This window comes from Rhinopithecus bieti, unplaced genomic scaffold (assembly GCF_001698545.2).
Source record: "Rhinopithecus bieti isolate Rb0 unplaced genomic scaffold, ASM169854v2 scaffold_31548, whole genome shotgun sequence".
NCBI classification, from domain to species: domain Eukaryota; kingdom Metazoa; phylum Chordata; class Mammalia; order Primates; family Cercopithecidae; genus Rhinopithecus; species Rhinopithecus bieti.
The window spans coordinates 4,861,292-4,884,971 of record NW_016814470.1 but is presented as its reverse complement, the minus strand read 5'-3'; the positions used below and the strand labels follow the sequence as shown (position 1 = coordinate 4,884,971).

General features: G+C 49.3%; 1 protein-coding gene across 1 annotated transcript in view; it reads left to right on the top strand.

Annotated features, from left to right (window-relative positions):
* The window catches only part of SMAD6 (SMAD family member 6), an 81,443-nt gene that overhangs the window by 13,444 nt on the left and 44,319 nt on the right, over positions 1–23,680 (top strand). Inside the window, exon 4 of the mRNA XM_017851061.1 lies at positions 1,587–1,664. Coding sequence (XP_017706550.1) covers positions 1,587–1,664 — 78 coding nt within the window. The remainder of the gene's footprint in view (positions 1–1,586; positions 1,665–23,680) is intronic.

The following is a 23,680-nucleotide window of genomic DNA, read 5'->3' as shown; positions in this document are numbered from 1 at the left end:
CTTCTGGAAACCTCACAGTGCTGTCTGTGTTGGCTCTAAGGCAGTTCACTAAGAAATAGGACTGGGCTTGTGATGTTACTACTTCAGATGGGAAGTGGCAGGTAGGGCTCTGAGCACTAAGCACTTTGGGAACATTCGGTATTAAAAGCAAAACTCTTTTAAGAAGTTCCCAGTTGAGCGCTGAGGGTTATTTTTTGTTTTCTTTTTTTTTTTTTTTTAAGATTTTCCGTGTGTCCTTATTTTCTCCTAACATATTTTCCAGCAGATAACTTTTCATTCCCTGATAAATAGTCCCGGGTTATTTTTTGGTATTATTTTCTCTTCCTTGCATTGTTGTTTTTTCATAAACAAAAAGCCAGTTCACTTCTAAGCCTCTGTGATCACATGAGACCAAAAAACAAAATAAAACCCAGAACACCCAGTCAGCATCTGGCAAGTGGGAAACTAGAGAGGAAAAAAAAAAAAACAAAAAAACAGGCCAAATTGGTTAATGTTTTATCTTCCCGCTCCCCAAGCCATGTGGTAAAAGGAAAAAAATTCCTGCAGGATCAAATGGAATTCTAGCTAGTGAGGGCCTGGGCAAACGGTTTTATCCCAGGAATCATTTGCTTGGAGTACCTGTGCTGGACCGGGTGGGGCCAGGTGGGGCCACGCAAGCCAGTCCTGGATTGTGCTGGGTGAGAAGGTGAGTGTGCTGCAGGCGTTCCAACTCCTGGACAGGCCTGTCCCTTAACGGGGGCAACACCCATTGCTGGTAGCAGAGGCACAGGCCCAGGAAAAATTTTCCAAGTCTGCCTGTCCCAAAAGGCATCGGCTTGCCAGTGTTCAAGCAGCTCAGTATAGCAGCTCAGTGTTCTATAGAAAATGTGCAAAAGAATTTCTCTTTCTCGTCTAACTGTTCTGCAGACAGAGGACAACCAATAATGTACTTAAAACTACTTCAAAATAAAAAAAAGCACGCCTTAAGAAAAATAGTCCAGGCATTAAAAGTTGCTGTGTGAGCAGGTTTGGATGTTAGGGAGTGGGGGAGGGGAGAGAAAAAACAAAGTTAATCTGGGAGCAAATGCTTGAGCCCTTAATTAGAGGGGTGTAAGCGGGACAGAGTGAGGACGGCTGGTGACTTGTTAAAACAGTTTCCCCAGCTCCAGCGGGAGGGAGGAAGGAAGGAAGGAAGAAAGGAAGGAAGGAAGGAAGAAGGAACAACTTCAAGAATTTTAATGGTTGTAATTAAGTACGGCAACTGTGGATTGTTTAGGGGCTTAATTTAACCTTACCCAGGGAGGCTCCAAGTTGCTACTTGCTCGGTCCCCTGAACTTGGGTTATTTCTGTGGTCAGGGCAGTACGTTTTCAGGTACCAGCTTCACAGTCAGCACTTTCCAGAAGAGTTCTTGGGCTGGGCTGCTCTGGTCTGGGGTGATCCTGAGGAGGGGTTACAGGGTGACATCAGGACGTTGGGAGGGACATGCTGCCCTTTGCAAGCACACACATCCACACATGAGCATATGTACACAGATGCATGAGAAAGAAGAAAAAAGAGAGCGCTGCCCCACGGCCAACTAAGTTCTCTTTTTCTTTCCTCCCACAGATCTGTCCGATTCCACATTGTCTTACACTGAAACAGAGGCTACCAACTCCCTCATCACTGCTCCGGGTGAATTCTCAGGTCGGCATTTTTTCTTGTGCATTGCTGTTGTGTTGAAATTTATCGAAGGGGGCAGCTGCGGAGGGGCTTGGTGGAAGACTTTTTGACTTCCCCTCTTCTTTTTGTTTCCCTTTTCCTCCAATCCTTGGATAGGAAGATTGCCAGTGTTTCAGTCACTGGTGTTCTTGGGGTTAGGAACAGTCTGTATGAATGAAACCTGAAGATAACTTTGAAAGCACCTGTCTACCACGTTTTAACCAGTTGTCTCTCTCTTGTCTCTCACTTGGAAATGATAAAAACTCAGCACAGCTCTCCATCTCTCGTTTAGAAAGAGATCCTCTTCCCCCAGCTGTGAGAGGCAGCAAAGTGGATGTGGTACACATTTGTCTTCCTCCTGTCCCCACACTAGGGGAGGGACCAATGTGAAGGGTCAGAAGATTGGGGAAACTGGAGCCGGTTGAATGAGCTTGCAGGGAGGATCTGGCAAGTGAGGAGTTTGGCAAAGGCCAGTGGTTTCTGTGTCTCTCCCTGAGCAGCGGATGCTGGGATAGGAAGCCGAGGGGACCCTGGTTTGGAGTCCTCTGTCCCCTGCAGTTAGAAGCTGGTCATAGGGACCCCCACATCCAGAGGAATACCTGAATCAAACTTTCCTTGAGAAATGAGAGGTTGGTGTTGGACTGGGGACATTGAGGGCCAGAGGCAAGGTCTGTGGGGCCATTTGGGAGCATGGCTGGTGGCATAGTGGCCTGGTAGCGTGCTGGCTGGGGCTACATACCTAGTGGGCATGGCTGGATGGCTGTGTGTCTCTATCTGAGCCATTCTTCCCTCACCCCACATCCATGCCATGGTAGCAGTCGCCAAAATAATAGCCATTTATTGAGTGTATGCTATGGCTGGCACTCCACTCGGCTGCCTTTATGTGCATTCTCTTGGAACAGCCACGGGCTGTTTGTCTCCAGCGTCTGTGCTCTTCGTCACTGTTTTGTCCCCCACTTTTCTGCAAGGGCCAAATGTGCCTTCGATACATGTATTTCCCCTAAAGTCCTGTCATTCTTGATGCGGTCTCTCTGAAACTCTAAGGATAATGCAGCACTGGTTGCTCACAGCTGCCTGGCCATTTCCCTAGCCCACAGCCTTCGCCCATCTATTCCCTTCTCACCAAGGCATGGGAGCTCACGAGAGTATGGCTGTTGCAGAGATGAGGAGGCTGGAAGCGGAAGCAGGAATGTGACTTGCTACACAGGGTCCCACAATGGGCAGCCTGGTCCTGGGCTCCAGTGGTCCTGGAGTCTGGGTCTTCTGGGTCCTATTCCTGAGTGCCTTCTGGTCTCTGGTGGCTCCCCTCATTAGGATACTTCCTTCTCTAATAATTTCTTTCCCTCAAAGTCCCAACCAGATGAACACAAGTTAAAATTTCAATCCTTTCTTTTTCTTCTGCACCTACATGAGTGAAAGCCACATATAATTTTGAAGCAGGGGGCTTAAAAGTATTTCTGAATTTACGATTTTGTGTCACTGCCAGCCCTCAGATGGATTCCACTGGTGTTGGTTGTCTGGACAGATGGGTAATTTTTTGGCATCCTCTTTCTCCCTATTGTTAATGGTGGAAAGTCCATGGTGTGTGTGTGTGTGTGTGTGTGTGTGTCTGTCTGTCTGTGCATGTGCATACCTTACAGTTTCAAGTTGTTTGCAGATGTAGCCTCATTTGATCCCAGCCATTCCAGAGGAGGCCTGGTGTGGCTCAGGCTGGAAGGACCAGACCCCTAAGCACTTGCAGGAAGCCCCTCCCTAAATCCAGAGGCTGGGAGGTCTCAGGAGACCCCAAGGCCATTAGTTTGGTTGCCTTTGGGCCTCACTGGGCCTGTGTCTGAGATTTCCGCCCAGATACCCCAAAGTAGTCTTTGGTACTGGGTGGTGAGAAGGTCTCTGCTAGTCGTGACTGTGCAAAAGGACTATGTTGGAAAATGTGTCCAATGCCTTAGAATTCTAAGGGGTGGAAGGATTTGGGGAGGAAATTGGGGATTTCCTATGCCAAGGACATTGAGTGAGGTCTTGAAGGACTTTGGTCTGAGTTCTGGGTGGCCTCAGTAGGTGAATGGACACATTTGTGTCATCCTGGTCCCTTCCAGGGATGCCATGCGAAGAATGTTTCCCCCTGAGGGCCCACTGTTAGCTTTTCCAGCTTGCTCTGTGCTGTGGGGATCTGAGGTCCTGTGGGTTAAGCTGCCCACCTGCCTGCTTGGAGCCTGGAGACGTGGGGCTGTGCTGGCTGTCACACTGGAGGACATATTCAGGGAGGGAAATGGCCTAGGGGTGACAGGTCTTGGTGGGTGGTGAAGGCACGAGTCATTCTGCAAGATGGAATGCAAGGTTGTGTGGGAGGGCAGGGCCGGAGGTGAAGTCAGAACTAGGTGAGGGGCAGAGGCGGGCACAATGTGTTGGGCCAGGCCAGGGCATTTGATGTGTCTAAGGACAAATGATGATGGTGCTGATGATGACAGCAGTTGACATTTATTGACACTCACTACGTGTCAGGCACTTTACTAAGCGCCAGCGTTCTCCACTTCATTGACTCCTTACCACAACCCAGTGAAACAGGTGTGATTCTTCCCATTTCATAGGGGAGAAAACTGAGGCTCATTGCCGGGCCAACTGCCCATAATGTAAGTGGCAGGCTTGGAATGTGAGCCTGGGCAGTGTGACTGCCCAGCTTCCACCCTGAGGGCCCTGCCCAGTGTTCTACAACAAGCATCCCTCTTCCATTCCCCAAGCCAGACCCTGGCAGGAGCAAAGTAAAATGATCAAAAGGAGCCTGGTGGGCACCTGTCCTGATTTAAGTACCGGGGAAGGGGATGAGGGACTAGCAAGGGTGCAGAGCAGCTCCATGCCCTCCCAGGCCACTACTAGACAAACCTCGGGGACCACCCAGAGATCACACCACTTGCTGGCCTGGCCTTCCATCTCCTAGAGTTCTGGGGGTCTGCTGATCCCAAGAACCTTGTCACCCTCAGTGTCCTGGGATGCATGTCATCCCCAAACGGTGTCTGCAGCTCCAGGATGGAGACTGCCCTAGTTTGTCTCCCACAGTGACAGTCCCAGTGTCGGGCCTGGGACTCTGTTTTATCCAGCTCCATGGTCCCTGCTTTACTTCCCTGTCCTGTTGTTGAGGTTACTTGGGGGAAGGATGGGCCTCTTGAGGCTTAGTCCCAGGCCCAGGCAGGCAAGGAAGCATGCGTGGGCAGGGCGAGGGGCTGCAGGAAAGGAGACGCACTTGCTTCAGCTCTGCTGAGTAGTCGATGGAAAACCTTCATTTGATTTCTACGTCAGCTCCCAATTTGGATACGTGATCCCCACTAAACAGTGTAGAGGGGGCAAGTGGCTTCACCAAGGTGACTGGGGATGGGGGGGGTGGAGGGAGGCTAGAATGCAGAGCTTTAAGCAAACCTAGAGACCTTACACCTGGAGTCTTTGATGGGATTTGGGAAGAATGGAAAGCCTAGAACTTTTGGGGTACTGTCAGAACTCTGGCACTCTGGTTTCCTCACCTAATTCAGGGCCTGGGGTACTGTCACCTGACTGTCCAAGGCCCCTGTCAGACTGTCCTCTTCTCTGCAGTATTTCCATTCCTCTTCCATTTGCTTGATTTCAGTTTAGTTTGGGGAGGAAAGAAAGAGAAAGCTAGTTAAGTAAATTCATACTAAGGTGTGAGTGGCTGGTAGGCAAACTTTTTTTTTTTTTTTTCAACTTTAAAGTAGAACATGCCATAATTCTCAGAATTGCAGGATGAAGAAATGGCAGTTCCGAGAAAGGCTGGTGGCAGAGGGCAGGGTTCTCTCAGCATCTCTGACTGCAGCCTAGAAAAACAATGAACATGTCAGAAGGAGCTTTAAGCCCTGGGTGAGGGAAGGAGCCCTGGCCAGGCTGGGCTGGGTGAGCTCTGAGTCACTTAGCGGGAGCCTGAAGTGGCAGGGCTGCTTAAGCACCCGGGCCTGCCTGACTCCATGCTGTGGGGCTGGAGGCGGCGCACAGGGCAAGCTTCTTTAGGACCAGTGGCTCCCCTCTGCTATCTTATTCTAGTGCCTGTAAGATAACTGTTCAAGTGCTTTATTAAGCACCCTGTCCCTCCGTTTTCTCACTTGTAAAATGAGGATGATAATAACAACATATCCTTAATGGTGAGAGTTAAATGAGATACTTTACCCCTGCCAGGGTCTGGCGCAGGGAAGGGGATGGGGATGCTTGTTATGGAACACTGAGCAAGGGCCCTCAGAGTGGGAGCTGGGCAGTCACTGTCCAGCTGTATGCAGGACATGGTCTAAGCTGTCCATCACTGGGATCAGGCAGTCCTTGCTGGAACCTTGGCCCTCTGTGCCTGGTATCTCAGTCCTCACAGCATGTGGGTTTCTTTAGAGCTCTATTAGTGAGAGCAGACCTTCCGTTTAGAAAGGAGGATGCCAGGGGAAGGAAGGGAGCCACAGTAGGCTACCTGGAGAGTTGGGGTTGAGCTGGATGTGGGTGTCTTTCCTCCACCAACCAGACTGTAAGCTCCTTGAGGGCGCAGATCATTGTATAGATTGTTGCATTGTGTAAGTTGGCAGAGTTTGGGAACAGAGGCTCAGGGAGGTTGGGAGACTGGCTCAGAGCCACACAGCAAGCAGAGCAGTGTGGATCCACCTAGGGTTGCAACCCAAGGTGGGTCCACACTGCTTACCCACCTGCCACTTGGTAGCAACTGTGCCTGCCATTTGCCCATTTCTGGGGTCCCTTGGGGTTGGTGCTGTCTGATGTTACCATCAATGCCTAATGAAGCTGGGAGAGGAGTATGTGTGTGCAGTGTCATTTCCTGCTGCTTTCTCCATTACAGGGAGCAAGTGTGTTCTCATCCAACACCCTCATCTAACAGACTCTAAGAGTTCCGTGTTCCGGGGTGTGCGGTTCAGTCCATTCCGTGGGTCCTGAGCCCCTGTAGCTGTGGTGGGCTGAAGAGCATGGGCTCTGCACCAGTGGGCCCTGTGATCAAGCCCTGAGTCGGCCATCTATAAGGTGTGTGACCTTGGGAGAGCCACTCAGCTGCTTTGTCCCTCAGTTTTCTCACTTGTAAAATGGGGATGATAATAACAACATATCCCTAGTGGTGAGGGTTAAATGAGATGATGCCTGTGAGTCAGCCAAGGCCTGGCACACTGCATGTGGTGGGTGTGGCCATCGCAGTATTCCAGGCACTGTGCATAGGGCTAGGGGCACAGAGATAAAAGTTAGATTATTTCTTCCCTCAAGGTATTCACAGGTAAGTGAAGACACAAACAATAACAGGAGGCAGTCCAGAGGAAGAAAGGATTAGTGATCAACTGTTGGTGTGGTAGGGAGGTAGCTCGGGAATGCTTCCTGGAAGAGGCAATATCTAAAGGCGCTATTTAAAGAATGAATGGAAGTCAGAAAGACAGGATTTGGAGCATTCCAGGTATAGCAGATGCAAAGACCTGGAGGTGTGAAAAGAGCTTGATGTTGAGAAACTAAAGGAGTTGCAAGCGACTGGGAAGCAACGCTCCAGATGTTGGTGGGAGACGAGATGGGCAGAGGCCAGGACCTGGGAAAGATTTTTTTAAAAAACTTTTTTCCAAACCTGCAGAGTGGACATAGAAGTGCCAGCTCCGTGAATTTTCACAGACTGATCACACCTGACCGATAGGCAGGGCCTGCAGAATGTGGCTATCACATGACGATGCTCAGGCCTGTCACGTGAGAGTGCTCATTGCCTGTGGGTCTGGGGTGCTGTATGCAGAGTGGTTTCAAAGGGAAAGCAGGAGGGCAGGGGATACGTTTTAGCTGAAAAGAACATTTCATTAAGTTTTGGAGAGCAGGAAGGGCATTTCATCTGGCTGAGTGGTGCCCTGAAACAATCAGACTTGAACCTAGCCTGGTCCCCTTGGGTTTAAGAGGTGGCCCTCAGGCGTGACCCATGCCCACTCTGCCTATCCCCAGGGGTCAGGCTCTAGCCTACAAGCAGTGGACAGGTTGCCAGACTGACACCAATTCTGGCCAGCACCACCCTGCCATGTCCAACTCAGTAATGGGTAGGGGAGAAGGAACATTCAGCTCCAGTTCCACATGGATGGTATTTACTACTCACATCAAGCCCTTGCCATGTGTCTTTTTAGCTTTGACCAACCAAAGGGAAAAACAATGCCTTCCCTTCCTGAGTATCTCACAGAAGGACCCATTCTTCCTGGGCTAGGGGAGAGGTGTGAGGGGTGGTCGGCAGGAGTGATGGGGTTGACTAGAGCAGTCCTGGGGGAACAGGCAGCTGAAGGAGGGCCCAGACAACCCGTGCCTGCCAAGAAGCAATGCGGGACAGTGGGCAGTGTGCCAGAGTGGTTTCTAGGCTCAGCTGTGCCCTTTTCCTGTCGTGTGACCTCAGGCAAATTCCTTGCCTCTCTAGTCTCAGTTTACTCAGCTGTATATTGGGTCCACTGGGTCACTGATCTCAAGGGCTTCTTGATGCTGATGTGTTCCGGGCTGTAAGTACCAGCTCCCAGGCCTTGGGGTGGGGAGTAGTCAAAGGGCTAGGGCTTCTGTCCTGGGGCATCTTAGCTTCTCTTGTCATTGTCCAAAAGCAAAACTGTGGCATGGAACAAAGTCATGAGGAGGGAGGGGATCAGTGTCTTGGACCTCCACCCCTCCATCCCAAGGCACTAAAGCTTTGGGGCTGCAGTGGGGGTGTACTTGCAAAGTCCAGAGAGGGCAACTGATTCAGCAGAGGTAACAGAGCTTTTAGACTCCCCATAGGCTCAGACAGAGGACTTCAGGGCTATTGTGTTTCCTGAGTGTGGGCTTTTGAATGACAAGTCAATGTATTGAACATTTATTATTCAGAACTTACTGCAGCCAGGTGTGATGGCTTGTGCCTGTAATCCCAGGCTGAGGCAGGAGGATTGCTTGAGCCTGGGAGTTTGAGACCAGCTGGGGGCAACACAGCAAGACCCCTACCTCTTAAAAAAATTTAAAAATTAGCTGGCCATGGTGGCACACACCTGTAGTCCCAGCCACTGAGGTAAGAGGATCACTTGAGCTCAGGAGTTAGAGGCTGTAGTGAGCTGTGATTGCACCACTGCACTCTGATCCAACCTGAGCGACAGAACAAGACCTTGTCTCTAAAAAAATAAGAAAAATAAAATTAAAAACAAGAATTTATTATAAAAAGGGGGAAAAAAGAATCTACTACATGCCAGTGGCAGATGACACAAAATGGAGAAAGGCTGGACCTTCCCCTCTAGGAGCTGTTGGTCTAGAGGAGAGGCAGACAGCAAACAGACAGCGGTGACTGATCATGCTGAGTGCTGCTCTAGAGATGTGCTCAAAGCAGAGGACTCTGTTGGGGTGGGGATGGGAGTGTTCAGGGGGCATTCACCTTCACAGAGAAGGTGATTCTGAGTTGGGTTTTGTAGGATGACTAAGAGTTCACCAAGAGGACAACAGGCTGTAGATAACCTTTCAAGTAGGAGGATCAGCTTGTGCAAAAGCAAGGAGGCATGCAGTTAATACCATATGCTCTAAGAGTTTGTGGCTAGAAAGTAAATAAGCGAGAGGTGGAGGAAGGGGGAAAGATGAATCCAGAGAGGTTATTCTGAACACTAGAGGAATGAGCTGAAACAGAGGGATCATAGTCATGGATACCAGGGAACCCTGGGATATACTTGGTCCTGAAGGACCACGTCTGGCTTCTAATACTGGGCCTAGCTCATGGCCAGGGAGTCATTGTGGAATGAATGAATGAATGAATGAATGAATTTTTGCCTGGGATAAAGAGATCCAGAGAAAGCTCTTAAAGACAGAATGATCATCACACATATTTAATAATCACAGCTAACACAGAGCTCTGTGCCAGGTATTCTCTAAGTGCCATAAATATATTTATTCATGGACTACTCCCAACAACTCTCTGAAGTAGCCACTTTTATTAGCCAAATTAAAGGAAAAAGTAACAGGCTCAGGGAGGTTAAGTAACTTGCCCAAGGTCACCCAGCAAGAAAGCAATAGAGCTGGGATTGGAACCCAGGCAGTCTGGCACTTGTTGGGTTCCTCCGTGTCTGATGAGGTGCCCTTGCTGGCCCTGGAAGATTCAGGACACAAACATGGTTCTTGAGCTTCTGTGTCCCTGGGTACCTGAGACTGAGCATGAACAATGATCACCGAGCCCCCCAGCAGCTCTGCTCATTGGGTGGTTGCTGAGTGGATAAATGAATGACCAGTGAGATGGCAGGTGGGTGGGCTTGTGAGGGGAGGCTGCTGGCGAGGCGGGGTGTCGGGTGCCTGTCCAGGGCTGGCTGCAGATGGCCCCTACCCCTCACTATACATTGGCAGCCTGCATCATCAGGGAAACCAGCAGGTTGTCTGAGGAGACCTGAAATTCCAGAAAATGTACTTGGTTGCGTCCAGCCTAATCACAACCATCTGCCTGCTGGGCTCCAGGGTCCCCCTCCTCCTGTCCCCACTGGCATGCTTTCCCCGGGTGTCTGTAACAATTGGGCGTCTGTAACAATCGGGAACTGCGCTCGAAAGTTTTCTTGTCAGGGTAGAGTGGCTGTTGCCAAGAGCTACTTCTTTGATGCAGAAAATATATCCTGAAGGCACTTTGTCAGATGTTTTTATATTAAACATTTTTCCTCCATGGCCCTTGGCTGCCAAGGGAAGCAGAGATGCATTGCTTTCCCAGTTGTCCTTTGTGGAAGGAATTCCTGATATTCATGGCCTGTTTCCCCATGCCCCCCAGTCAGGGCCTGGCACCCCCTGCCAGCGAGGGTAAGACCTTAGGGCTGGCATCTTTGCAAAGCAGGGGCTGCTCTGGCCCCAGGGAGGGACCCTACCCTCACCATTTGGTAGCAGTTTCTAGATTTGGAAAAACAGAGGTCTCATGTCTGGAGCGGACATCAAAGCTACCATCCCAGACTGCAAGGTGAATCATTGCCAAGACTTTAATTGATCTTTAAAAGGAGAGGTAGGAGTTCACAGATAGGGGTCTGGAAGTCATTTTGATCTCTTTGAGTTGTCCAGGATAGTGCCAGTGCTGGACAGAGCAGGGAGAAGCTGGGCTGGGAGGCCTTCCATGCCAGGTGGGGAAGAAGGAGGGGAGGCCAGCTCCGTCACATGGGCTGAAATTGGGAGGGGCAGGGCACCATTTGGCTCCTCAGCAGCCATGGGAGGCAGCTAAGGTGAGGGGCTTTGCTGGGCAGATGTGGTCAGTGGGGAGCATTGGGAGAGGGGCTGGGGTGAGTACAGCTGTCTGACTCCAGCCTCCTTGGAGAAATGAGGTGAAATGGGGCACCCAGCAGGCACTGCTGCAGACAGGTGGCCATGCCAGCCCCTCAGGGCCTGTGTCCTCCAGGTGTCCCAGGGCTGGTTCTCCCCCACCTGCCACCCCTTCACTCACCTTCCCCAGTCCTCCTGCCCACTGCCTTATGTATGACATTCAGGGGAAATGTCCCTGGCCCTGCCACCCAGTGGCTGTGTGGTCTGTAAACCACACGTCCACTCTGGACCTCAGGTTCAGCCCCTGAGGAGGCTGCTGGACCCGAGGGATGTGCAAGGTCACTCCCAGGCCTCTTCCCTGCACCGCCGCCCCCCACCCCAGGATCACTGGGGAGGAGACAGTGTTTCCAAAGTGAGGACTCCAGGCTGCTCCCCAAGGGCAGATGTTGGGAATGAGGCTTGAGGGGCTTAGCTCTGAGGGCAGAGCCTGGTGTGTTGTAGACGTTGGAGTTATGTTTGTAATTCACAGAGGGGTCCACTGCCCCTTCCCCCCTCCAAGGGTTCAAAATAAAGCAGGACAGATTGCACAGAGAGGCCAAGGCGTCTCCATACCACCAGACTCTTTCAGCTGGGATTGTCTGTCTCAGGCCCAAGGAGACTCTGACTGGGGTTGGGCGGCTAGGTGATGAAATCTCTGAGGCCTCCTGTGCTGTTTGACTGAGAGGGGAGCCGAGGACGGTGGAGAGAGGACCCAGGCTCTTCAGTAGGCAGACCCTGTCTCCTGCTACGTGGCTGCCCAGCTGTCCTAGCTGCATTCTCCCTCACAGGGCGAAGGCCAGAGAGAGCCCAGGGGTTTCCTCTGAGTCTAAAGGTAGCACCACCCCTACCTGGGGGCCAGGAGGCCCAGCTCCTAGTCCTGACTCTGTTCCCTGTTTCTTGGTGGCCTCAAACTACTTCCACTTGGACTTGTTCATGTGTAAATGGATCATTTGGTCCAAATCATTGGTTCTCCACCCTCTTTGCACATTAATCCTCTGAAGAGTTTTGAAAAGCTCAGACCCCGTTCCAAAATGGCTGAGGCTGGACTGGGCATTGGAATTTTTTTTTTTTTAATTCCCCAGGTGACTCTAATGCGCAGCCTGGGCTAAGAACCCAAATCTAGATGGACCTGGAAGGGTCGCAGAGCCCCCACACCGTCTCCCCTTCAAAGCAGGAGTCCTTTCTGTATCAGAGCCCCTGGCCGGTACCTGATTACTTCTGGGCATGAGCATACATGGGATAAACAGCCTGTTCTTTTGTGAGCTGTGCTGGCTCTAGTCTCTATAGCTGCGATTTATGTTCTGGGGGTTAGCTGTGCAAGGGGGTTACATCTGACCATCCCTCTGAGAGGAGTCATTGGGGCTTACATATTCAATTCTCGCCACAACCCGGTGAGGCAGGTGTTGTAACTTCCAGTTTTTAGATGAGCAAACTGAGTCTGGCGGTGGTTAAAGTAACATTTGCTGACCAACTCCTCCAAACGGATGTTGTCATCCTATGCAGGTAGATTGTCTGTGATTGTTCAGGAAAGCCGGAGCTAGCCCCACCTGAGCTCTGATACGCCCTTGCCCGGATGCCTCCCTTGGGTCTGAACAATTTTACTAAAAACTAAAGAGCCATACAGCTCTCCCAAGGCCTGCTTGCAGACCTTGCAGTGGGGTGTGTAGTGAGGGGTAGGGATGGCCGGCAGAGGCTGAAAGCCCAGGCTTTGGGGCCAGGCAGACCTGCCATCAACAACACTTTGCTTCCCTTTGTGGCCTGCATTTCCTCTCCTGAGAGGTGAGCTCAGCAACAGCTTGTAGGAGGTCATGGAGATCACAGTGACCCTATGTAGCACGGTGTGCCTGGCACATATGTACTTTTCAGCGAATGGTAATTTAATGAATTGGTAATCAAGTGTTAGCTTGAGGGATGGGATTGTGAGAAGGAGAAAATACCCAAGAGACTGGGCATTCTCAGCAAACTCAGAATCTAATAGAAAAGACTGGGGGAAAAGCGCTTCCTAGGGAGGCAAGACGAATGTTGTTTCTTTTTTCTTTTTCTTTCTTTCTTTTTTTTTTTTTTTTTGAGGCAGAGTTTCATTCGCCCTGTCACCCAGGCTGGAGTGTAGTGGTGTGATCTCGGCTCACTGCAACCTCTGCCTGCCAGGTTCAAGCGATTATCCTCTCTCAGCCTCCCGAGTAGCTGGGACTACAGGCGTGCGCCACCATGCCCAGCTAATTTTTGTATTTTTAGTAGAGACAAGGTTTCACCATGTTGGCCAGTCTGGTCTCGAACTCCTGGCTTCAAGTGATCTGCCTGACTTGGCCTCCCAAAATGCTGAGATTACAGGTGTGAGTCACCGTGCCCAGCCATAAATGCTGTTTCTCCAGTGAGTAGTGTGCCAGGTGGCTGCCAGGGAGGCTGGGGTCACAGCTGGGTTTGAAGGTGGAGGGTTTCACCAGGCTTAAGCAGGGAAAGGGCATCCCAGCCTAGGAAACTATTGGGCAAAGGCAGGAAGATGTGAGGACACTTGTTCTGGGAATGGGGAGTGATTCTGGCAGGGCAGTAAGGAAGGAGGCCCACAGGGAGAGGGCCTTGAATGCCACTTCAGGGCGGGCTGCACTTCTGTCTGTGGTAGGTCAGGGATGGGTGTCCCAGAAATCCTTTTAATTGATACGTGGATGACTGTGGGCTTAGCGAATAGGTTTGTATGGCCCCAAAATGTAGAGTTTTTTTGTTTGTTTAATGTAAACTTTTTACCAATGCATAATACATGCAGAAAAGTGCAGATGTCACATGTGAACAATTTTCACAAAGTGAGCATTCTTTTTTTTTGAGACAGAGTGTTGCTCTTATTGTCCAGGCTGGAGTGCAATGGCTCAATCTCTGCACACTGTAACCTCCGCCTCCTGGGTTCAAGCAATTCTCCTGCCTCAGCCTCCCCAAGTAGCTGGGATTATAGGCATGCACCACCATGCCCAGCTAATTTTGTATTTTTAGTAGAGATGGGGTTTCTCCATGTTGGTCAGCCTGGTCTCGAACTCCCGAACTCAGGTGATCCTCCCGCTTCAGCCTCCCAAAGTGCTGGGATTACAAGCGTGAGTCACACCATGCCTGGCCAAAGTGAGCATTCTTGTGTCACTATAGCCCAGATGAAGCAACAGACCATGACCTCAAAAGTCCCCTCTCATGTCCCCTTTCAGCCACTCCCCACTCCCCACTCCCCAAGGGTACCTCAGCTCTATCCTGACTTCTAACCCCGTTGTCTAGTTTTCTGGTTTTTGAACCCGATGCACACAGAGGCATACCCTGTTGCCTTTTTGGAATATAGCTTCTTTAACTCAACAGAATATTCGTGGGATTCATCCTTTTTTTTTTTTTTTTTTTTTGGGCAGAGTCTTGTTCTGTCACCCAGGCTGGAATGCAGTGACGTGATCTTGGCTCACTGCAACCTCCACCTCCCAGGTTCAAGCGATTCTCCTGCCTCAGCCTCCTGAGTAGCTGAGATTACAGGAGTGTGCCACCACGCCCAGCTAATTTTGTATTTTAGTAGAGACGGGGTTTCACCATGTTGGCCAGGCTGGTCTCAAACTCCTGACCTTGTGATCCACCCGCCTCGGCCTCCCAAAGTGCTGGGATTACAGGTGTGAGCCACTGCACCCGGCCTCATCCATATTGTTGTTGTGTATTGCCAATTGCTCATTCTCATTGCCGGATAATATTCTGTGGGAATGGACCGTGATTCTAGTCTAACATATCCATTCTATTACTGATGGTTACCAGTTATTGATAGTGCCTGGCTTTTGGTTTCTCCCCATGATGTTACAATTAATACCTTATACCAGCCTTTTTGAGGACACAGGGTCATACTTCTCTTGGATACATACCTGGGAGTGGAATTGCTGAGCTCTACATTATATGTGTGGTCAGCCTTATTAGATATGGTGCCAGATTGTTTTCCAAGACCACAGCGTTTTAGTCAGAAGCCCCTCTAGAGGGGATTTGGTTCATTCACCCCCTTACAGATGGTGCCTTGAGAGAGGCAGTGCCTGTGCTTGGTCCCAAGTTCCCAAGTGGCAGACCTCGGCCTAGAGCAGGGTCTCCCCTCTCTGTCTAGGACCTCTGCCCACACGGAGGTGGTGGCCATCCTGCTACTCAGACAAAACTGAGTCCTGTCCCCAGTCGTCTCCCTGCATCCCCGGGCACCCCTGAGGCCAGATTTTAAGCTCCATAATGTCCTTTCCTAAGGCCCTGGGCAGTGCACTCTGGGAAAAACAAAAAGGAGAAAAGAGTGAAAGGAAACTAAACATTGGAAAAGAAGTGTGTTTCCAATAAACTGGGCCTTTCACCGGTAGCCAAAACATTACATTCCTGTACCCCGGGAGCAGCCGACCGGGTCTGCCTCTCTGGGCTGTAAATCTTGCTGGGAGTTGGGTCAAGATTGTCCCCGGGACACACAGACGGGCAGTGTCCTTTGGGGCTTTGGATCCTTGGATTTCAGGGTGACAGTGTGGTGTTTTCAGCTGGCTGACTGGGCCCCAGGCGAGGGGGCACCGGGCCCCTCTGACAGCATGGACTCCCAGGCCCTTCTGAGGGAGCACTGTGTGAGTTACCGTAAGGGATTTTCTTCCCTGGCCCGCCCCCTCCCTTTCTTGGGTGCTTTGATGGGTTTGAGGTGTTTATAGGCTTGATTCACGACCGAGTTACCAGGGTTTTCCACGGAAATAACTTATTAAAGGGGCCGTGCACACAGCGACATTGAAGTCTGGAGAGTGGTGTGCATCAAAGGCAGCACCGCGGCCCGGCCAGTCAGCATTTCGCTGGGCTCTCTGCTCCAGACGAGGGCCTGGGCCGGCAGAAGGGGCGGGGAGGGGGTGGGCCTGGACTGCAGGAAAAACACTTGGGCTTAAGAAAACACTCCCCAGACAAACTCAAATTCAGGTCCATGGAAAAAAAAGGTGGGGAGGGAGTTAAAGCCCGAGATCCTAGACCAGCCCTCCATCAGACCCTCCTGCCCAGATGCAGGGACACATGTGGGTGCCCCGCTGACGCATGGTGTCCGGATTCTCTGTTTTCATGTCCGCACCTCCCCTTGGTGCAGGGCTGTTCCTTGGAAGGAAATGCCAAGGATGCGGACTGCCCGCTGCCTTTTGCCAGGGATGGATGGAGGGATGGGCTGGGCCATGGGGGAGAAGTTGGGGTAGAGGGATTTTCTGGCTCCTCTTTTTCTGAGAGCTTCTTTCCTTTGATTTTGTTACATCTGATTTGTCTGTAAGGCTCACGAAAAGCCTTCCTTTTCCAGGAAGCCTTCAGGGATTGCATAGCCCACAGTGGCCTCTCTCTTCTGAACCTTCAGTGGCTTTCATCTCTAGACTGCTCCCTTGTAGTGCATTGAATTTGCATTGAGTTTATCTGCTGTCCCAGTCAGATTGTGAATGACTTTTGGGCAGGACCTTGGTCTGCATTTGCTTCTTGGGGTTGTAACCAAGAAACTGGTGGCCCTGGTGCCTGGCATGGCCCACCTCATGCAGGAGGACATGGTGTGGAGTCATTCCCCAAGAGTCAGTCCTGGCTTTTTCATAGTAATAATGACAGCAGCAGTAGGAGTAGTAATAACAGTGGCTAAAAGATGAGTACAAAACAGGTGGCAGACACTGTGCTGTTTCTTGTTCCTTGAGCTGATTTAGTCCTACCAACAAGATGAATTCTATTGTAACTTACCTCCACTTGACAGGTGAAAAAACTGAGGCTCAGAGGGGAGAGGTAATTTGCCCAGTGGCACCAAGCTGGTAAATAGCAGAGTTGGGGTTTGAACCCAGGCCTGCCTTCCTCTGGAGCTTGTTTCCTTGGATGAGTCACTTTATTTTCTGGGCCAGAATAGTCATCACATTCTATCAGTGAACTCATAGACTAGGTGGAGAAACAAGAAGCCCTCATGAGGCTGCATAGAGTTTGTTGTTTTTGTTTTGGTTTATTAAGATATAATCAACATACAGTAAAATTTTGTGAAAGTGTATTAATGTGTGATTTTTTATAATTATGTAACCATTATTGCACAGTCAAGATAGAGAACATTTCCATTACCCTTAAAAGTTCCTTGATGAGTCTTTGTAGTCAGCCCAACCCCAACCCTGAGCTGCTGGCATTCACCCATCTGATTTCTGTCTCTGTAGTTTTGCATTTTCCAGACCATCTTGCAAATGTAATTATACAGCAAGTAGCCTTTTGTACCTTTTTTAAAACTCAGTATACTGCTTTGAGATTTATCCGTGTTGTTGCTTGAATGGACGTTTGGGTTATTTCCAGTTTTTTTTGGCTACAAACATTTGTGTTCAGGTTTTTGTGTGAACGTGGTTTTCAGTTCACTTGAGTAAACACATAGGAGTAGGATTGCTGGGTATATGGTTGAAAGTACATTTAACTTTACAACAGGTACTGTTTTCCAAAGTGGTTGTACCATTTTGCAATCCCAACAGCAGTATATGAGAATTCTAGTTACTCCATATCCTCACCAGTGCTTGACATGATCAGTTTGTTTTTATTTGAGTTATTAAGTAGTGGTATCTCATTGTGGTTTGTTTTGTTTTGTTTTTTTTTTTTTTGAGACAGTCTTGTGCCATCACCCAGGCTAGAGTGCAGTGGTGTGACCTTGGCTCACTGTAACCTCTGCCTCCCGGGTTCAAGTGATTCTTGTGTATCAGCCCCTCGAGTAGCTAGGACTACAGGCATGTGCCACCACACCCAGCTAATTTTTTGTATTTTTTGTAGAGGTGGGGTTTTACCATGTTGGCCAGGCTGGTCTAGAACTCCTGGCTTCAAGTGATACGCCCACCTCAGCCCAAGTGCTGGGGTTATAGACATGAGCTACCACGCCTGGCCTTGTGGTTTTAAATCACATTTCTAATGATGAATGATATTGAACATCTTTTCATGTGCTGGCTTGCCATCTGTATATCTTCTTTGGTGAAGTGTCTGTTCAAATTTTGCACTTCTCCTCCTCCCCCCAAAGAGACAGGGTCTCACTCTGTTACCCAGGCTGGAGTATAGTGGTGCAGCCATAGCTTACTATAACCCTGAACTCCTAGGCTCAAGTGATCCTCGTGTCTCAGCCTCCCAAGTAGCTGTGACTACAGCTGTGTCCCACTGTATCTGGCTAAGTTTTATTTTATTTTATATATTTTTCTAGAGACAGAGTCTTGCTATGTTGCTGAGGCTGGTCTCAAACTCCTGGCCTCAGGTGATCCTCCTGTCTCGGCCTCCCATGGTGCTGGGATTGCAGGTGTGAGCCGTCTCACCTGGCCAATTTTTAAATATTGGGTTGTTTGTTTTCTTATTATCAAATTTGAGGGTTCTTCACATATTCTAGTTAGCAGCCATTTAAATATATGTGTTTTGCAAGTATTTCCTCTCAGTCTGTGGCTTGTCTTCAATGAAGTCTTTTGAAGGTTTTAATTTTGCTGAAATTCAATTTATCAGTTTTTTCTTTTCATGCTTTTTATGTCAGTTATATGAAGAACTCTGCCAAACCCAGGGTCAGAAATATTTTTTTTTTTATGTTTTCTTCTAGAAGTTTTATAGTTTTAGGTTTTACATTTAGGTTTATAATCCATGTTGAGTTAATTTTTGTATGAGGTGTAAATATGAGTCTAGTTTCTTTTTTTTTTGCATATAGAGGGTGTTCTATTATCGTATCATTTGTTGAAAAGACTACTCTTTTCTTTTTGAATTAACTTTGTCTAAAATAGTTGATCATATATGTGTGGTTCTCTTTCTGGATTCTTAACTTTGTCCCACTGTCTATGTGTCTTTCCTTTTACCAATACTGCACTATCTTGATTGCTGTAGCTTATTATAGTAAGTTTTGAAATCAGGTCATGTGAGTCTTTTGTCTTTTTCAAAGTTGTTTTGGCTATTCTAGGCATTTGCATATTTATATAAATTTTAGAATTAGCTGTTGATTTCTACAAAAAAGGCCTGCTAGAGTTTTGATTGGCATTGCATTTGAATCTGTTGATGAATGTGGGCATCATTGTCATTTTGACAATGTTGGTTCTTATAGTCAATGAACATAATATATCTCTCCATATATTTAGGTCTTTGATTTTTCTCGTCAATGATTTGTAGTTTTCAATATACAGATCTTGCACATTATTGTTAAACTTGTACTTAGGTAGTTCATGTTTCTTGGTGTTACTGTAAATGTTACTTTTAAACATTCTCCACTTATTTATTGCTAGTGTATAATTGATTTTTATATCCTGACCATGTATGCATAGGACTTGCATGGCTTGGATGCTTGGTGTTGAGTGCGTTGTTTCAGGGGAAGAGTTGCAAAGTGAAGAATTTATTTCTTCTGGATTCCCAGAAACAAATGTGACACTTTGGGCAAGTTGCCTCAGCCTTTGGGTGTGAGTTTTTCTTGTCTGTAAAATGGAAGGCAATGGAGAAAACTGGATTCAAAGACCTGGTGAGGTCCCATTCCGCTTGGGCACTGATGTTCACATAAACTGCAGGATGGGAGATTTGGAGGAGAGCTGAGTCCTTGTCATGGGGAATGCTTTCCTCATTGTACAGAACTGAGAGGGCAGGGCACTTGCCTGTGGTTGCACAGTGGCTGATGAGAGGACAGGTTTCCTGTGCCCGACCTGGGGTCCTGCACTCCTGATTTGGACTGGGAAAGGCAACCCAGCATGGTGACTGGGAGGCGACTCCACAGCCGGGAGGCAGGGAGAGGCTGGAGAGGTGGCCATCAGTGCTTGCAGCTAAGAGGCCCAAGGCTCTTCCGGGAGCTCTGACCCCCAGGAGTGGCCAGTTCACATTTGGCTGTTTTCAGAGTAGAAAAGCACTGTGCTTGGAAATGCGGGTTTTGGCTGACCTCACCCCGAGGTACTGAGTGTGGAGTTTAAAGGCCTTTGTAACTCTTTGGTTTGGAACTGGGTTCTGGGCATGGCAAGGGGAAAACACTGGAATGCATTAGTGCTCATTCCATTCGCCCTGCCTCTGGGAGAGGGAAGCAACCTCCTCTTCCTTGGTCACTGCAGACAGCTCGGGAAACTGAAGGGGGAACAGAGCAGGGAGTGGAGGTTGAGGGAGGGGAAGAGCCTTTTTAGTCAGAGAGGCCCTAGCCTGGCCTTTATTTAATAGTGCCAGGAGCAGCTCTACGTACTTGGCACTACCCTTTAGCTTTGACTTTTATGATACCCTGTAAGTTATTTCATTTTACAGATAAAGAAACTGAGGCTTAGAGAGGTTTCACTTACCAGAGTCACACAGATAGCAAGTGAAAGAGCTGCGATGCAAACCCAAATTTTCCCGGAACTCAAAAGCTGGTGTGACGGGAAATGACTGTTTATTAGGTCGACGGCTTCCATTTAGGATGATGAAAAAGCTCTGGAACTAGATAGGATGATGGTTGTACAACACTGTGAATGTTCTTAATGCCACTGAACTATGCACGTTAAAACAGTTAAGTTGGTAAGTTTTATGTTATGTGTATTTTACCATATTTTACAATAAAAGCTGTTGTGCCTTCCATGCTGCCTCCTGCCATGGTAGGCTCCGTGGCATGGTAGAGTGTGGACCCTCGTGGCTGTGTCTCCCAGTGGGTAGGACTGCCCAGGTTCCAGCAGAAGGATGTGCAGGGGCTGTGGCCAGCAGAATAGCCACAGCCAGCTCAGCCTTTTCATGCCATCCCCTGCTTTTAGGATAGAGAGAAACTCAGGCCCTGGCAGCGTCATTATGAGGATGCCAGGACACCATCCCAGAGCTCTTGGTCCACACAAAAGAGGTGGGACCTGAGGTGACCATGGCCTGCTGGCCACCAAAGCCACACCATAGTCCAGGGCTGGGTGGGAGCCAGAGTGGATGGCCGGGTGCCTGCCTATTTGGCCTCTGGTCTCTGTCCCTTGGCACTGTTGGGAGTTATGACTCTTTCCCCAACAAGAGCCTTCTCCTTTGGGAGGGCAATCAGGGAAGGAAGTCAGAACTTAACTGCCTATATTTTTTTAGAGATGCATCATGAAGGATGTAGGGGGAAATGATATGAAGTACTTCAGCCAAAACAAACAAGCCAAACACCAAATAAAATGGGCTAGATGAAGCAAGTGTGGCAAAAATCTTGATAACTTTTGAATCTGGGTGAGAGGTAGTTTAGGTTGGGTTCTTATAAGCACAGCCTGAGATGGGATTCAGATGCACATAGTTTATTGGGGGGCGTGTTCTCAGAAGAAAGGAGTGAGGGGGGCGTGTTGGGGCAGCAGGAATGTGGTCTCTGCTGGAGTCTAGCTCAGCCTGATCCCTGGGGACGTGGAGAGGGAACTGCTCCTCCGAATGGTCACACCTTGAGGTATGGGGCCCAGCCCTTTGTTCCCATGTCCATTGGTCATTGGCTGTAAGCAGACAGGCACGTGTGCGTGCACACACACATACACACACACACCCCTCATTGGAGCAGGGCATTATTGCCTGACCCAGGACAATTCTCTCGATAAAGGGACATCTGTGAGCCATTACCCCAAAACTCCCAGTAGCTAGAGGTAAAGAGGACCTGGACAGGGCATGTCACAGCATCCGTGGCATAGGTGTATGGGGGTTTATTGTTACTGTTCTTTCACTTTTGGTGTATGCTTGAAATTTTTCCTAAAAAATAAAAAACCTCTACTAGAACAAAGTTCTGAGGAGGAAGGAAGCAAAGCCACCCACTGAGCCCTGGCTGTATGCCAAGCATCTTGCTTGCCTTCTTCCGTCTCGGTGATTTCACCCATACCAATGGGGAAATTGAGACTCAGGAAAGTTAAAGGGCCAGCTCTAGGTGTAGGGTTGCCAGATTTAGCAAAAAACAAAAAACAAACAAACAAAAAAACCCATGCCCACTTATATTTGAATTTCAGAATACAATGAAAAAAGTTTTGCATGAGTTGTAGCATCATGTGTCCCATCCAATACTGGGGACATACGCATACTAAAAAGTTACTTGGTGTTTATCGAAAACTCAGATTTTACCTGGGCGTCCTATATTTTTATCTGATAACACTACCTAGGTTACACATCTTGTAAGTGGTGGAGCTGAGATTCATAGTGAGGTGGAGCTGACCCTGAAGCTTATGTTTTTCACCCCTGAAGGGTACAGCACTAACAAAAGGTTTTTGGAGGCATTCTCTCACCAGGGCCTCATGAGGGTGCTGCCTGACAGCAGAGCCCATTAGGATCATCCAGACGGCTTTGAAAAAATATTGAGGCCTGGGCTCCACCCCAAACCAATTACATCAGAGTCCCTCTTAGACACTCTCCCCTTCCCCCTCAGTTCCTTTTTTTTTTTTTCTTTTTGAGATGGAATCTCGCTCTGGCGCCAGGCTGGAGTGTAGTGGTGTGATCTCGGCTCACCGCAACCTCCATCCCACCCCAGGTTCAAGTGATTCTCCTGCCTCAGCCTTCCGAGTAGCTGGGACTACAGGTACGTGCCACCAGGCCCAGCTAATTTTGTATTTTAGTAGAGATGGGGTTTTACCATGTTGGCCAGGATGGTCTCAATCTCTTGACCTCATGATCCGCCCGCCTCGGCCTCCCAAAGTGCTGGGATCACAGGCATGAGCCACTGCACCTGGTGCCCTCAGTGCCTTTTTAAAGCTCTGTGGGTGAATCTAACATGCACTCAGGGCCAAGAATCATTGGCCTGGGCCGCCGGCTCTCATTGTTCATGAATTTGAGAAGGAATAAATCAAGGGGGAAGGCAGGGAGCACAGGCCTCTGGAGGAGCTGGCATCACTTCTCCTTTCAGCATCCTCCCTGGGTCCCTGCCTCCAGCAGGACCAGGTTCAGACTGGCACATGGACTCTGCCCCAAACTGCCTGCATGCTAGGCTCCTTCCCAGCCTTTGCCAGTCCCTCTACTTGGAATGCCCTGCCAGGCTGCTTTTGCCCATCTGGCTGGCTCCTCCTGTTGCTTCTGAAGGTCCCACACACATCACCTCTCTCTAGAGCCTGCCCTGACCCCACAGCAGAGCTGGCCACCCCATCCTTCATTGACTTGTGGCTTCAGGAGTAGCACTCTACTAGCAGAAGTGAGCGCAGGTCGGCTCACCCACTTCGCTGCTAGCTCAGTACTTCTCCACGTCCGACAGCAGTGCCTGGCATGGTGTAGGCACTTGGCACGTGAGTGTTGAATTGGAGGAAGGAGGAAGGGTTTTGTTGAGCGAGTGGGGTCCTGTCTTTCCTCCTCACCCCACTGGCCCTGGAGGGATCCCCCTTTCCCACCACTCCTCTTCCTGCTTGGCACATAAGTTCTGTTTGCCTGGAGCCTAGGCCCTTTGCAGCCCAAAGGTAAACAGGTTTATAACAACTTTAGAGAAAAAGGGGAAAAAAAATTAAAAAAAGGCAAGTGAGCCAGGAAGTCACGCAGTTCCAGCTTCAGGCCTAAGGAGGTGGAAAAAGGCCTGTGTGGCAAACCCAGAGCCTGGGACCCAAGCCCCAGCGACGCAGAGCTGAGCCTCCAGTTCCCAGAACTTAACTCTGGATAAACATGGAAGTAAGGAGTGCCACCTCCTCCCTTCTGATATAGGGCTGGGAGGAGGAGAGGGGGTGAGGACCCTGGTTAGGAGAGGGAACTGTGGGGTACCTGCTCTATGGTAATAATAAAAAGGTTTTTAAAAAATTGTGATACAATTGACCATCTGGACTATTTTTGTGTGTTCAGTTCAGTGGCGTCAAGTACATTTACATTGCTCTGCTACCATCACCACCATCTATCCACAGAACTCTTAATCTTGCAAAAGG